General features: G+C 43.1%; 1 protein-coding gene and 1 pseudogene across 1 annotated transcript; one reads left to right on the top strand and one right to left on the bottom strand.

Annotated features, from left to right (window-relative positions):
• The first annotated feature begins 12,716 nt into the window (after positions 1 to 12,716).
• LOC139021006 (ADP-ribosylation factor 1 pseudogene) lies at positions 12,717 to 13,602 on the top strand (annotated as a pseudogene).
• Positions 13,603 to 14,902: 1,300 nt separating this feature from the next.
• Positions 14,903 to 15,880, bottom strand: LOC139020418 (olfactory receptor 1J4-like). Its single transcript, XM_070430057.1, has one exon. It carries the CDS (start codon positions 15,878 to 15,880, stop codon positions 14,903 to 14,905), a length of 978 nt encoding a protein of 325 aa, XP_070286158.1.
• Positions 15,881 to 16,130: the final 250 nt, after the last annotated feature.

Below are 16,130 nucleotides of genomic sequence, written 5' to 3'. Positions count from 1 at the left end.
TTAAAACCTCTTCACAGCTGCTCTAAGGATTTGTATTCTTTGACCAATTTTAGTTTTAAAGAAATAGAAACATAAATGACACAAATTCTGTAGGCACACAGCAGTACAGCAGGGACAGAATGGTGCACAAATACGCATGTGTATATTAGTAGTATCTATTACATATGTGTTATGTAATGTTTATAACTTGATATATATGTATTACCATTTTCTATAAATTAAAAATCACCAAGTGTTATCTACTTCATGGGGTTCAATCTAATATGTCTGTGTGATCAGAACCCATGCTCTTAACTGTTACACAGGGAAACTTCCCTTTTCTTGCTTAGGAGCCAAACACAATATATTATTTTAGAGCTGTGAGGACCCAGAGTTGTCAAAAAAATTTTTTTCCCATTACTAGATAATTTTAGTCCTTTATATTTATGTGCTTTCCAACTGATAAAGAATTCTCAAATACATTAGGTCTATTTATGCAATAACTAGTTACTGAGAGCGTCTGCAAGATTCACAAAACTAGTGTCTGCCGGGAGCCGGTCCATCCTTGCTGCTTGACACAGTCGCTGCAGGAAAGAAACATCTTCACAGCATATGTTTCAAGGGACCTGGCAAATATAGCATATTGTTCTTAATATGTTTGCTCTCTTTAGCGCCATGTGTTTTAACCAAGGTCACCTCTCCGAGAAAGGTTGTTTCCCCAGGTGGGGATCTTTCCCTGAGATTAGGGAGGGGATACAACCCCTTTATTAAGTGCCAGGCGGGTAGTTAAGCTACATAATCTTTACTCCCTGGAATGGAGATAAAAAACGCCCTAACCTTTGTAATAGAAATTGACAGGATTAAAATCGGCTGGTATAAATATGGATGTAACAAGACAATAAACATCAGATCCTGATCAGTTCCTAGCCAGAGAACCTTGCAACAGAACCTGACGACAGAACCTAGAGACAGAACCTATCGAGAGAACATGGCACCAGAACTTGGTTGGAGATCCAGACCAGAACTTGGCTAGAGGTCCTGGCTAGGCTGCTGATCAACTGAACGCCGTCTCCGTGTCATTCCTTCTTCGCCGACTCCGTCCACACCTTTGGGGATCCCTGGACCCGCTGGGGTTGGACCCCAGCAGTGTCATTCTCCATTTTATAGACATGAAAGTGAGACCAGTGGTTTATATAACTTCTCCAAGGTCTCATCACTATTTAATGGTAATTCTGCCCAATACCTTCACACATTATGATGCCTGGAGTTTATGGTTTGTTTGTTTGTTTGTTTGTTTCCCTGGGATGTTTAGTAAAAATAAAGAAAAGGTTGGAAACTTCTGAGCAACTCAGTCACACTCAGGTACATAAAAATGATAGCAGATCTATTTCAAGAAACAGGGTGTTGCTTAGAATTTGAGTATCTTAGGTAATGGTGCCGCAGAAGGTGGACACTTTAGCAAATACTTGACTCATGGATACAGATCACACACACACACACACACACACACACACACACACACACAAATACTGCTGCTTTGAGATTGTAAGTCACCCTGACCAAATTTCCATCCTAAAAGAAGAATAGCCAATATATGGTTCATCTCATAAACACTCATATGCATACATACAAGTCATAAATAACACACAGTTGAACATACACAACATACAATAAAACACACTCACAATGCACATCAACACACCTGCTTCATGATGCACCTGGTGAACACTCAACTCACCACATATACATAACTCAAACACTACACACACTCAGCAAAATCACACAATACCACAAACAATTCAAAAACCTTCAAGAAACACACACCACAACACTTATGCACACTCACTACAACAAAGAGTATACACTCTCCTATTAATGAGTGTATATTAACGAGCTTCCCTCCATCTGACCTTCCCCTTGCTGGGGGAGGGCAGTCAGCATGGGGCAGTTAAGTCTATTCAGTCACAGGCACAGTCATTAAACCACCACCAACACCCATGCATATGGTCACACACACATGGTCACATGCACACAGAGAAAATACAATAACATAACTTTCAGCTCTCATACACGAGAGCGTCACCCACAGGCACAGCTTAGCTCACATGTGCACAACACACTGCTGAGCAGAGGTCTGAGCTGACCTTGGTTCCTTATGAGCTCGGCATCTCCTTGTCCAGCAGCAGAGACCACAGTCTCACTCCCGATGCTCAGCTGTGATGCCAGTGTTTACTATCACAGACATGAATCAGGAGTCCCTAACCACACGCCAGGAGGCTGATACCTTGATCTACATATGCTAAAATGAGACTGTGAGTCAGATTCATAGCACATACACACACAACTATCAAACAGCACATATACAAGCATATACAAACTTGCACACACAGGGTCATGGACTCAGAGTCTCATACATGAACCCAGTTGCACACAGGCAGGTCCATAGCCAAGGGCAGATTTCCAGTTCCTCTCACCTGGGCTCCTCATTGGTGAGTTCAGACACCTTCTGCTCCAGACTGTCGCCCATCTCCTCAGCTTTTCTTCAGGAGACCTAACATCTAGACACACAAAGGCAATATCTGGGGCCTTGGCACTTCTACAGACTTTCATTTTCTTTATCTGGCTCCAGAGAAATGAGTCCACAGATGACACTTAACTGCTAATGATAAGCTGCAACCAAGTCCCCAAGCTTGTGGCTGATTTCTGACTGCCCTTTGGGAGCTGTGTGTCCAAGAGCCAGAGGGACTGGAGTCCTAGGGGACAGTGTCCCTGATTCCAGTCATGCCCTGGACTGCTTTGTTCTTGGGCATTGCTCCAGCTGGGAAAAAAGATTTTTCAACTTTTTATTTTGAAATGATTTTAAATATATGGAAAAGTTGTAATAATGATATTAAGAATTCCTGGTCAATCTTCAGCTAATTCCTCAATGGTTAACATTCTACTATGTTTACCTTCTCTGTGTCTATATGTATATATGTATGTATGTTTGTGTGTATATATCAGGCTTAGATTTATAGCTGAAATACCACAGTGCATATTATCAGAAGGCATATGATAAAGTTTCCACGGCTAGTGTTTTTAAACAAATTTTCATAAAAATTTTATTGTTGAAAGTATTACATATGTCCCCTCTTTTTCCCGATTAACCCTTCTAGCCCGCCCCCACTCCCTACCCCAGACGTCACCATACTAATATCTGGGTCCATTGATTATGCATATATGCATACAATTTCTTTGATTGATCTCTTCCCACCCACCCACCCATGCCTACCTTCCATCTGAGATTCAACAGTATGTTCCATGCTTCTATGTCTCTGGATCTATTTTGTGCATCAGCTTATTTTGTTCATTAGATTCCATATTTAAGTGAGATCATGTGATACTCGTCTTTCTCTGACTGGCTTTTTGCTTAGTGTAATACTCTGCAGGTCCCTTCATGCTGTCTCAAAGAGTAAAAGATCCTTCTATTTTACTGCTGCATAGTATTCCATGGTGTAATGTACCACAGTTTTTTTATCCACTCATCTACTGGTGGGCACTTGGGCTATTTCTGGATCTTAGCTATTGTGAAATGCGCTGCTATGAACATAGGGGTGCATATATTCTTTCTGATTGGTGTTTTGGGTTTCTTAGGATATATTCCTAGAAGTGGAATCACGGGGTCAAATGGCAGTTCCATATTTAATTTTTTGAGCAAACTTCATGTTGTTTTCCATAACGGCTACACCAATCTGCGTTCCCACCAGCAGTGTATTAGGGTTTCCTATTCTCCACAGCCTCACCAGCACTTGCCACTTGTTGATATGTTGATGGTAGCCATTCTGATAGGTATAAGGTGATATACCTCATTGTAGTTTGAATTTGAATCTCATCTCTCTGATAATCAGTGACTTTGATCATTTCTTCATATGTCTCTTGGCTATCTGTGTGTCCCCTTTGGAAAAGTGTCTATTTAGGTCCTTTACCCATTTTTAATGGAATTGTTTGTCTTCCTTTTGTTTAATTGTATGAGTTCCTTATATTTTTTGGATATTAATCCTTTATCAGATGTATCATTGGCAAATATGTTCTCCCATACAGTAGACTGCCTTTTCATTATGTTTATGGTTTCTTTTGCTCTTTAAAAGCTTTTTATTTTGATGTAGTCTAATTTGTTTTTCTCTTTTGTTTTCTTGCCCTAGTAGATGTCTCTACAAACATAATGCTGCAAGTGATATCTGAGATTTTGCTGCCTATGGTTTCTTCTAGTTTTTTATGGTTTCACGACTTATATTTAAGTACTAGAGGCCTGGTGCACAAAAATTTGTGCACTTAGGGGGTCCCTCAGCCCTGCCTATGCCCTCTTGCAGTCTGGGACCCCTCTGAGGATGTCCACCTGCTGGCTTAGGCCTGCTCCCTGGAGGATCGGGCCCAAGCTGGCAGTTAGACATCCCTCTGGCAGCCCAGCAGCCCTGGGGGGATGACCACTTACTAGCAGGGAGCAGACCTAAGCTGCAGTCGGACATCCCTAGTGCTGCCAAGGAGGTGGGAGAGGCTGAGCCTGGCTTGTGGCTGAGCAGAGCTCCCCCTGTGGGAGTTTACTGACCACCAGGGGACAGCTCCTGCATTGAGCATCTGCCCCCCAGTGGTCAGTGTGTGTCATAGTGACCAGTCATTCCCAGTCGTTCTCCTGTTATGGTCAATTTGCATAATACTCTTTTATTATATAGGATAGAGGCCTGGTGCACTGGTGGGGGCTGGCTGGTTTGCCCTGAAGGGTGTCCCGGATAAGGGTGGGGTCCCGCTTGGGTGCCTGGCCAGCCTGGGTGACAGGATGATGGGTGTTTGCAGGCTGGTCACACCCCCTTCAGTGTGGGGGTACCCACTGGGGTGCCTGACCAGCCTGGGTGAGGGGCTGATGGCTGTTTGCAGCTGGTCACACCCCCTTCAGGGTGGGGGTCCCCACTGGGGTGCCTGGCTAGCCTGGATGAGAAGCTGATGGCTGTTTGCAGGCTGGTCAACCCCCCCCCACCCCCAGTGGGGACCCTCACCCCATGAAGGTTTGGCCAGCCTGGGTGAGGGGCTTCTGGCTGTTTTCAGGCTAGTCACACCCCCTTTATGGTGGGGGGTCCCCACTGGGGTGCCTGGCCAGTCTGAGTGAGGGGCTCAGGGCCGTTTTCAGGCTGGCCAAGTCCCTCCGGCGACGGAAGCTCCCAGCATCTCCTTTTTTTCTTTTTCTTTTTTTATTCTGGGATTTATTTACCTTCTATAATTGAAACTTTGTAGCCTTGAGAGGAGCTCAGAGTCGGCCAGGGCAGGCAGGAGGGAAGCTTGGCTTCCTCCATCGCCAAAGGCAACCCACACCTCCTGCTCGCTCCATCTCTGTGGCCACAGCCGGCTGAAAGCAGGTATCTGGGGTTTATTTAGCTTCTATAATTGAAACTTTGTTCCCTTCAGTGGAGCTCAGAGCCGGCCACAGCAGGCAGGAAGCTTGGCTTCCTCCATCATTGGGGCAACCAAGCCTCCTGCTTGCGACAGCTCCGTGGCTGCCGGCCGCCATCTTGGTTGGGTTAATTTGCATATAGTCGCTCTGATTGGCTGGTGGGCATGGCTTAAGGCATAGCAAAGGTATGGTCCATTTTCATGTTTTTCTTTTATTAGTGTAGATTCTATCCATTTTGAGTTTACTTGTGTATGGTGTAAGTTAGTGGTTCTTTATTTTTTATTTTTTATCTTGCAGGAATCTGTCTATTTTTCTAGCACCATTTATGTAAACGACTGTCTTTACTCCATTGTATGCTCTTGCTTCCTTTTATTTCTTCCTCCTTTCCAAGTTGGATGCCTTTTATTTTTTTTTTCTTGTCTGATTGCTGTGGCTATTAAAATGCGAATACTATGTTGAATAAGAGTGGTGAAAGTGGACATCCCTCTCTTGTTCCTGTTCTTAGGGGAAATGGTTTTAGTTTTTGCCCATTGAGTATAATTTTGGCTATAAGTTGATCACATATGGCCTTTATTATGTTGAGGTGTGATCCCTCTATTCGCACTTTGCTGAGTTCTTTTTAATCTTTATTGTTGAAAGTATTACAGATATCCACTTTTTTCCCCAAGAGCCCCTTCTAGTTTGCCCCCCGCTCTCTGCCCCAGGCCTTCACCATGCTGAGTTTTTATTAAAAAATGGGTATTGGAGTTTGTCAAATGCTTTTTCTGCATCTATTGATATGATCATGTGATTTTTGTCTTTCAATTTGTTTATGTGCTAATATTTATTGATTTGCGAATATTATACCAGCCTTGCATCCCTGGAATAAATCCCACTTGATCATGGTGTATGATTTTTTAATATGTTCCTGGATCCAATTTGCTAGTATTTTGTTGAGGATTTTAGCATCTGTGTTCACCAGGGATATTGGCCTGTAATTTTGTTTTTTTTATTGTGTCTTTATCTGGTTTTGAAATTAGGATAATGCTGGCCTCATAAAAAGTTATCCTTGAATAGTTAGCTAAGGTAGTATGTGCCAGGTTCTCTGCTATAAAGTTGACATTTTTTTAGTTACTATTTTAACCTTATAATTAATAGGTATCATTTAGGTGCATATTTTGATACTACATAACCATGAAATTTTTGCTTATTAAAATTTCACCTCCTATACTTAACATCCATTGGTGATTTTCATATGAGAAAATTATTACAAAGGTAGTGGCCAAATAGTGATTGTTCCAATTCTATCATCTTTTATATATTTATTAGTTGTATTCTCCTATAAGAAAGAACTTGCTCATATTCCATATTTATTTATGTATTTATTTATATCATTATAGACTTGTGTATTCTTATTTTCTAAGTTCAAATCCATTACTGTAGTCATTCATTTTGAAGCCTTGGGTGTGTTTATTGCCTGCAAGGATTCTAAATTATCTCAGAGAAGCCAACTGGGATTACATATAAAAGAAACACAAGGAATAAAGACTAGCAATATGTCCATTTCATCAAGGTTGCCCAGTTTGTTGGAATAGAATTGTTCATAGTATTTTTTTTTTTTTTACAATCCTTTATATTTCTGTGGGGTCAGTTGTTACTTCACCTGTTTCATTTCTGATTATGTTTATTTGAGTCCTCTCTCTTTGTTTCTTGATGAGTCTGGGTAAAGGTTTATCAATCTTGTTTATCCTTTCAAAGAACTAGCTCTTGTTTTATCGATCTTTTGTATTGTTTGTTTTTATGTTGCTGTTGTTTTTGTTGCTCTGTCATTTATTTCTACTCTGGTGTTTATTATTTCCTTCCTTCTACTTACTCTGGGCTTTTCTTGTTCTCTTTTTAATTCTTTAAGTTGAGAACCATTGAAACCTTACTTTGAATTCTATATCTGATAAATTGATTGCCTCCATTTCATTTAGGTCTTTTTCTGGAGATTCCTCCTGTGTGTGTATGGTTTTTTTTTTGTTTGTTTGTTTGTTTGTTTTTGTTTTTTCATTTGAGCCCTGTTTCTTTGTCTCCCCTTTTTGGTTGTCTATTTGTGCTTGTTTCTGTGTATTAGATAGAACTGTGATGATGCCCTCTTCATGGTGTGGCCTTACGTTGTAGGTGTATCTTGGGACCCAGTGGTGCAATTGCTTGATTTCCTGAGCTGAGTGCTCTAAGTAATGTCTCTTGTGGGCTATGTGCACACCCTGTTGTAGGTGAGGTTTGTTTGCTGTTGGTTAGTACAGTTAACCCTTCAGGCTCAGTGACTATAAGGATTAACTTCCATCACCTTGTATGAGACACAGTGCAGGGTCTACCCCCAGAGGTGGTGTGTTCCCAGCAAGGTCTGTTGCATCAGGATCCCCCTTTGGGTGTGCAGTTTGTATTGCTAGTAGGGTCGAGCTTCTGTGTGGTCTGAGGCCCACCCCTGGTTGTGTTAGTTCTGGGTCCACTTGGGAGCCATTCAGGTGCAGATCACTGTCAGACATTGCGTGTAACAAGTCTGGGGCTAACGTTCTGTAGCTACCAAACTGATCACTGTTTGTGTCTGCATATACTGGACCTGTGTGTGGGTGGGTGGCCAATCTGTGTAAAGGGTGAGCTTCTTTCTGGTTAGAGCTGGGGACCATTCTGTGATAGGACCAAGGCTCCCTATGGTCTGCCTCCATCTGTCAGCTACTCCAACTACCCCCTGAGGTTGCCTGGTCTTCCTCCAGAGCCTTTTCAAGAGGGACTGTAGGGTATACTCAGGCTAGCCAAGATAGGGCTTGTGTGGACCCTACTTTGGGATCAATCATGTGAGGGGAAAGTACTGTATTCTCTGCTTCAAACCCAGAGACTTCAACTCTAGCTCCCTCTAGTGCAGTGGTTCTCAACCTTCTGGCCCTTTAAATACAGTTCCTCATGTTGTGACCCAACCATAAAATTATTTCCGTTGCTACTTCATAACTGCAATGTTGCTACTGTTATGAATCGTAATGTTAATATCTGATATGCAGGATGGTCTGAGGCGAACCCTGTGAAACGGTCATTCGACCGCCAAAGGGGTCGCGACCCACAGGTTGAGAACTGCTGCTCTAGAGGGACTCAATGCAGGTTCAGGTTGCATACAGACAGCCAACCCCTCTACAGGAGCTTAGCCATCAAACCTAGGCTCAGGGGGATAGATCAAGAGTCTCTTCTTGAGGATGATGCTGGCCCAGCCATCAGGAGGAGGCTAAGCACTTTCTCCCCATTCCAGACAATAGTCTCCAAGGGTCTCACACTTTGAACGTGCTCACTTGAACCAGTCCCCTCTCCCCAACCCCTCCCAGCGGGAATGTCTGTGACTGGGCAGGGATGATTCAAACACTGTCCAGTTGGGAGTGGTGCCTGCAACCTTTAGGAGGGTGATGGGCACTTCTCCTTCTCAGGGAAAAGCAAGCTAAACTTGCAGGGGAGCTTGGATTTGCCTGCCTACAATGTAGCCACAGAGCCCAGTATTTGCTTGTCTGTCTCCCAAACAGAAGCCTCCCCAAGAGACACAGTCGAAAATTCCAGGTCTGAACATATCCCTGGCACCACCATGCTGCCCAACCAATCAGGACAAAGCTGAAAAGCAGCCCTGTGTGGCCGTCTGATCTCTCCGCATTGCTGTTCTCAGCTCCATTTAGGCTCTTAACCTTGCAAATCAGGCCAAAATCCAGCTCCACTGAGCTTCAAACCTAGCTGGACAGGATGAAAATTCCAGGGGGCCACTCCTCTGTCCTGCTGAATGCAACAAGATAAGGCAGGCCAATCAGCTCAACAGGTGGGCGGAGGGGTAGAGACTGTGTGCTGGAGGTAGAGGAGCCTATTCCTCTTTCCCACTCCACAGTTTAGTCACTGTCTGGGTCTTCACCCAAAGGCTTTCAAGAAAATAAATGGCTCCTTTGTCTTCTGGGTGTAGCGAGCAGACCCCTCCACATGACCTGAGTATGGCTGTGTGGCCTCTCTAGCAGTCAGAATTTGGTGTGAACGCCAGTCTGATAACAATAAGAGTTCAATTTCCCTGGGTTGATACGGTCCAAATCTCCCAGGTGGACAGAATACCCCCCACCAGATGCTACTTGAGCTCCTCTTCCCGACTCTGTTGCCCAGGGTTGGGGATCTCTGTGTGGGGTTGACCCCCCTTGCTCCTAGAGAGAGTGAGCTTCACAACTGCCATATCCCTCACCTTCTCAGCCACAGTCCCACCTGTGTGAGGGGTTCTCTCTTTAGAGGTCTTTACCCTTCTCACAATCTCTATGTGGCCTCTTCTATACTCCTTAGTTATAATTTTTCACATCAAGTATCCTTCAATTGGTCTTTCAAGTTGATTCCCCTGCAATTTAACTGCAAATCTGGTTGGGGGCTGGTAGCAAGTGAGCACAGATTCCAACTTCTCAGCAGCCATCATGAAATCTCTAGTGTTTTTATTCTTGATCGGTGAGCTAAGGTGGTCTGCCAGGTTCTCTACAGAAAAGCCTCCATGTTAATCTTGTAATTAAGAGTTATCATTTGTAAATAATTTGATATTATATGAAGATAACTTTTTTCTTTTATATACACACATAGATACATATATCATTGATTTCAGAGAGAAAGCAAGAGTGAGAGAGAGATAGAAATATCAGTGATGAGAGAGAATCATTAACCAGCTACTTCCTGCACACCCCACACTGGGGATCAAACCTGCAACCCAGGTATGTGCCCTGACTGTGAATTAAACTTTGACTTCCAGGTTCATAGGTCAATGCTCAACCACTAAGCCACACCCACAGGCTTCAGTATTTTATTTTTAATTGAGACATATAGACAAAATACTGGGTTCAATACTGACTTCGGGTACCTACTTTATTTTCCATTTTAGTCAAATTTTGGAGTTAATTTGAAATGTAGTTAGGGTCATTTGATTTGTTTTATTCAATTTTGCTTTATTAACCACTTTTAATATTTATGTTTTCTTTGCAAAAGACAACATAGTCAAAACTACACAAATAATTCTACTCATCTTCTCATCTCTTCTGTCCCATCTCCTGTAGGCTAACAATTTCATTAGTTTCTATTTATTTTAAAGCCAATAATACAATTTTTTATTTTGCTTTAAGAAGTTATATGGATTTTAAGGAACTTCAGAAAGGAAAAATGAAATTGTGTAAGAGTACAAATATAAGTATTTGTATATACATACACATGTATAATTACATACATACCACATATTCCTATATCTATATATTCACATTTTTAGTGTTTCATATTCCTTCCTCTGGATTTGAATTACCTCTTGGCTTGATTTTAGAGAAAAAAGGAGAGGGAGAGAGAGAGATAGAAACATCAATGATGAGAGGGAATTATCGATTGGCTGTCTCCTGCACGCCTCCTACTGGGGTTCGAGCCCCCAATGCAGGCATGTGCCCTTGACCAGAATCGAACCTGGGACCCTTCAATCTTCAGGCCAACGCTCTATTCACTGAGCCAAACTGGCTAGGGCTTCTAATTTATTATTCCTGTGCATCTTTCTGCTCAAATGAAAAACACATGTATATTTTATTCCCCTTCATTTTTACATAAGAAGTAACATGCTATAAATACTCTTACACATTGTTTTTTTTTCATTTAGCAATATCTATATATATAAAAGCCTAAGCGACCGTTATGGCCAGAACGAGTCAACCAGTCGCTATGGCATGCACTGACCACCAGGGGGCAGATGCTCAATGCAGGAGCTGCGCCCTTGTGGTCAGTGCGCTCTCACAGCCAACGTCCAGTGGCCGGCCAACCTCCCACGGTCCCGGCTGGCCAATATCCCATGGTCCCTCCCCCAAGCCAGCCAGCCCTGATCAGCCCCAATTAGGCTGGCCTGCTAACCTCCCATGGTCCCTCGCCCCTGCCCCCGCTGGTCCCAATCTGGACTGGTTGTGATAGCCCCAATGAGCCCCGATAGCCAGTCAGGCCAAGGGACCCCATCTGTGCATAAATTCGAGCACTGGGCCTCTAGTATTCTAATATTTCTCCACTGAGCCTCTAGTATTCTAATATTTCTCCACATTTATTCATAGATATCTTTGTTCAGTTTTCCAATTTGAAAATACTCAGTTGATGTTTTATAGAGTTTTCTTTAATGGTCATAAAATGAGATATTGGTGATATGTGTCCTAAATGCCACTAAATTGTATACCTCAAATGGCTAAATAGAAAGTAAGAAGTGATGCCTACATACAGCTGAGAAAAGAATTATAAAATAATAATAATGTAAGATTACTAAGTTAATAGAGGGAAAATGGAATTGAATATATATATTTATTTGAAACAGAGAAAGACAAGAGGAATATAGTTCAAACAGATGAATCAAATAGCAAATATAGTAATAAGGAAACAATAAATGCAAATGTATTCTGATTAAATCAGATGTACATAGACAATATTATCCAGAAATATAATAATTATTGCTTTACATAAATGAACAATATCCAGCATTACATTTTTAACAATGCACACCTGACAGCCATAAGGACAAAGAAAAGTTTAAAATGATGGAAAAGAAATACCATTTAAACAATAACCACAAGAAAGCTGCATCTTGACTATACTATACTGTTCTATACTAGTATCTATAGCTCTATCTTATCTATATCTGTATATGTATCTATCTATATAAATGGCTAATCTGCAAAGTGTCCCCTTGGGAATTCAACCAGGTGACCTGGAGTTTGATCACTCACTATGATGTGCACTGACCACTAGGGGGCGGCGCGGAATGAAGGAAGGCCCCGGCCAGCATCCGGTAGGCCCTGATAGGCCCTGATTGCTGGCCAGGCCTAGGGACCTTACCCATGCAGGAATTTCATGCATCGGGCTCTAGTATTGATATAAAGTATTTATATTAATATCAGAAGTAGATAAGGTGTTAAGGTAGGGACCCATTACAACAAACTCTTCCTAATTATAAAACTAGTGGTGTGCTCTTAAATGCATTCCTAAAAAGTCTCTTTTTTCTAACAGCCTTGCTTTGTAGCACATACCAATTTTCATAGTGTAATTATTCTTATCATGGCTGGTTGCAGTCGGCCAACATAATTAGCCAGAAGCCAACAAAAGCCAGCATAAAAACAATCAGTTCAAAAAAAAAAGAAAGATCACCAGGCACAGATCATAATGCTAAATAAGTGAGTGTTCTATAACATAAAAACATTAAAAATGGGTGGGAGCGAAACCAACGACTGGCTTGGGGTAGCAGCGTCACCACGGCTGCCGAGGGTTTCTCTGGCCAGTGTCTCTCCCTCCAGTCTACAGCATGAGGAATATCTTTGTGAACCTCTTCAAGGGCTTTTTTGGCAAAAACGAAATGCGCATTCTCGTGGTGGGCTGTACTCTGTGGGGAAGACTACCACCCTGTACAAACTGAAGCTGGGTGTGATCGTGACCACCATCCTTATCATTGGATTCAAGGTGGAGACTGTGTAGTATAAGAACATCAGCTTCACCCTAACCGGTTTGGCTCAGTGGATAGAGCGTCAGCCTGAGGACTCAAGGATCTCAGGTTGGATTCCAGTCAAGGGCATGTACTTTGGTTGTGGGCACGTTCCCAGTAAGGAGTGTGCAGGAGGCAGCTGATCGATGTTTCTCTCATCGATGTTTCTAACTCTCTATCCCTCTCCCTTCCTCTCTGTAAAAAATCAATAAAATATATTTTAAAAAATAAAAAAATCATCATTCTCCCCTTTAAAAAAAAAAAAAAGAAGAACATCAGCTTCACTGTGTGGGATGTGGGTGGCCAGGACAAGATCCGGCCTCTGTGGCACCACTACCTCCAGAACACACAAGGTCTCATGTTTGTGGTTGACAGCAATGACCAAGAGCATGTGTACGAGGTTCGAGAGAAGCTTATGTGGATGCTGGCAGAGGATGAGCTCAGGGCTGCTGTCCTGCTCAACAAGCAGGACCTCCCCAATGCCATGAACGCAGCTGAGATCACAGACAAGCTGGGCCTCCACTCTCTGTGCTACAGGAACTGGTCCATTCAGGCTACCTGTGCCACCAGTGGGGATGGGCTCTATGAGGGACTGGACTGGCTGTCCAATCAGCTCCGAAACCAGAGTGAACCGAACTCCTCTCTTCCCCTGCACTCGCTCCTTCACCCTGCTTTCTTCTCACGTGGCAGACGTGCCCCTGTGGTGTGAGTGCCAGAAGCTGTCTCCATGGTCGGTCCCACTGTGCTTCATCGTGCTGTACATGTGCAGACGCAGCCTGCAACCGGGTTTTTATTTAATGTAAATAGTTCTTGTTTCCAATGAGGCAGTTTCTGTACTCCTAAGCAATATTACTCAGTTTTTCTTATTGTAAAAAAATAAAATAAAAACAACAGAATCAACCCACTGTTTAGTACTGAGAAGGGATTTTAGGCACCCAAAGTGGGGACTCTAGGAGTTGCTGTGAGATCACCTCAACGCTCCTCCTCTGGGCTTTAAGTCTGTGTTGAGATCCATTTTGGTGGTTGGTTTTTAACCCAAACTCAGTGCATTTTTTATAATATAAATACAAGGTAAGGAGACACTTTAACACGGAGAAGGGAGAAATGTGCCTAGTGTAGGTTCTGCAGTAACGGCTTGAGTCCAATCTGCCTTGGTCCGTCTCCCATCTGGAGCATGTGCAGTGGGCAGAACCAGCCACAATACATTCTGCAAGGTCACTTATGGTCCCTGATTGGCTTTGTCTCACTCGGTCATCGGCATCCCATAGAATTCATGCTTCTACCTGTGCTTACCCCACTGCCTATGGGGGTGGGATGGGGGGGTGCGGCCACCACACAGACCCCTTGGAAGGACCCCAGCCTTCCCTTCAGTCAGCGTGGGTCAGTGTAGGTGCTTTGGTGGGACCACTCTGGCCAGAACAGGAGACCCCCCTGGTCCCTACACACACACTCACTTGCTCCACATTATCTGGGTCTCACCAGTAGGAACGCAGACAGGTGACCAGTCATCTTAGAGCCAGCTCCTCAGAGCCCCCGTCCACATGTGCTTTCACTCTCTCAGCCTGCAAGGGTCAGATTGACATCAAAAACAACAACCTCTACTTATTTCTTTTGTATTTTGATAAACACTGAAGAAACTAGAGCTGTTAAAATTTATCTCGGGTAAAACCTCAGAACTGGTTTATCTGGTGTCGTGGAATCTCTTACTGCTTTCAATAAACGATTAGTAATAAAAAATGTTAAAAATGCATAAGCGAAAAAATGACATATCTCAAAACAGAAATAGACAAACCTGCAATTATGATTGTGTAACTTGTTTTGCATAGGATTTTGCATTATCTTATAAGAGATGATGAATAAGCAAAAATTATCAATTGGGAATAAAAAATTATTAACACAATTAGCAAACATGAGCTAGTGCACATATAACAATGGTTATACATGACAAGAGAATGCATATTCTAGGAAAGTTATATGGAGGTGTCAACCATACAATAATTTTAGGAGATCTATCTCACTGTGCTCCTGACTGCAACAGGAGGATTTAGTGATTGCTGCTTAAAGAACTTAACCCTATTGACACACATGTCTAAGGCCTGTTTTATATCTCTGTTCCTCAGGCTGTAGATGAAGGGGTTCAGCATGGGAGTAACTACCGTATACATGACCGAAGCAATTATGTCTTTGGAACCCCATGAAGAGGAGGAAAAGTAAACACCTGCAGATGTACCATAGTATAAAGACACCACGGAGAGATGGGAGCCACAGGTAGAAAAGGCTTTAAAGAGTCTCTTAGTGGAGGGGACCCTCAGCATGATAGTCCCTATACGGATATAGGAGCCCAAAATAATACCGAAACACAAAAAGAAAAGCATTCCTGCCTCAGTGAAAATCATCAGCTTATTGAGGGAGACATCAGAGCAGCTCAGCTTCAGGAGCGCAGCGAGGTCACAGTAGAAGTGGGGAATGGTATTGTTGGCAAAGAAGGATAGTCGACCCAAGAGGAGGGTGTTCAACATGGAATTGCCACAGGCAGTAATCCAGGAGCCCATCACAAGTAGCATACACAGCCCCTCCCTCATGATGGTGGTGTAGTGCAGGGGGTGACAGATGGCCACGTACCTGTCATATGCCATCACAGCCAGGAGAAAATTGTCAAGACCAGCAAAAAGTATGAAAAAATACAACTGAGAAATGCATCCCACATAGGAGATGGATTGTTGCCGAGTCTGCATGTTCATGAGCATCTTAGGGACAATAACAGAGGAGAGAGAAATGTCAGAGAAGGCCAAGTGGCTGAGGAAGAAGTACATGGGCGTGTGCAGGCGAGAGTCCAGCCTGATGAGCAGGATGATGAGCAGGTTGCCCAGCACCGTGGTCAGGTACATGCCCAGGAACAGGGTGAAGAACACGCCCTGCTGCCCTGGCGGGATGGGGAGCCCCAGGAGGAGGAACTGGGACACGCTGCTCTGGTTCTCAGGTCTCATGCTGCTCTTCTGTCTGCTGGGGATGAAGAAAATGTGGGAATCTCAGAAAATTAAACATGATGACCAGGACCATCACATCCCATACTGTCATTCTGTGGGAAAACCATTTTTAAATACTTTCATATTAATTTTTCATATCGGTGAATGTATACAACTTCCCTCCATTGTAGTCTGGCTCCAGGAAAACATTGAACCCCAAAGTAGTAAACAGACATCATCATACAGAAGCAAGAGAGGGTTCACTGTTTTA

Source organism: Myotis yumanensis, unplaced genomic scaffold, assembly GCF_028538775.1.
Source record: "Myotis yumanensis isolate MYYU_CA2020_CCGP unplaced genomic scaffold, mMyoYum1.0.hap1 SCAF_12, whole genome shotgun sequence".
In the NCBI taxonomy this organism is placed as follows: domain Eukaryota; kingdom Metazoa; phylum Chordata; class Mammalia; order Chiroptera; family Vespertilionidae; genus Myotis; species Myotis yumanensis.
Note: the sequence above shows the minus strand (reverse complement) of the source record. Positions and strands in the feature narration are given on the sequence as shown.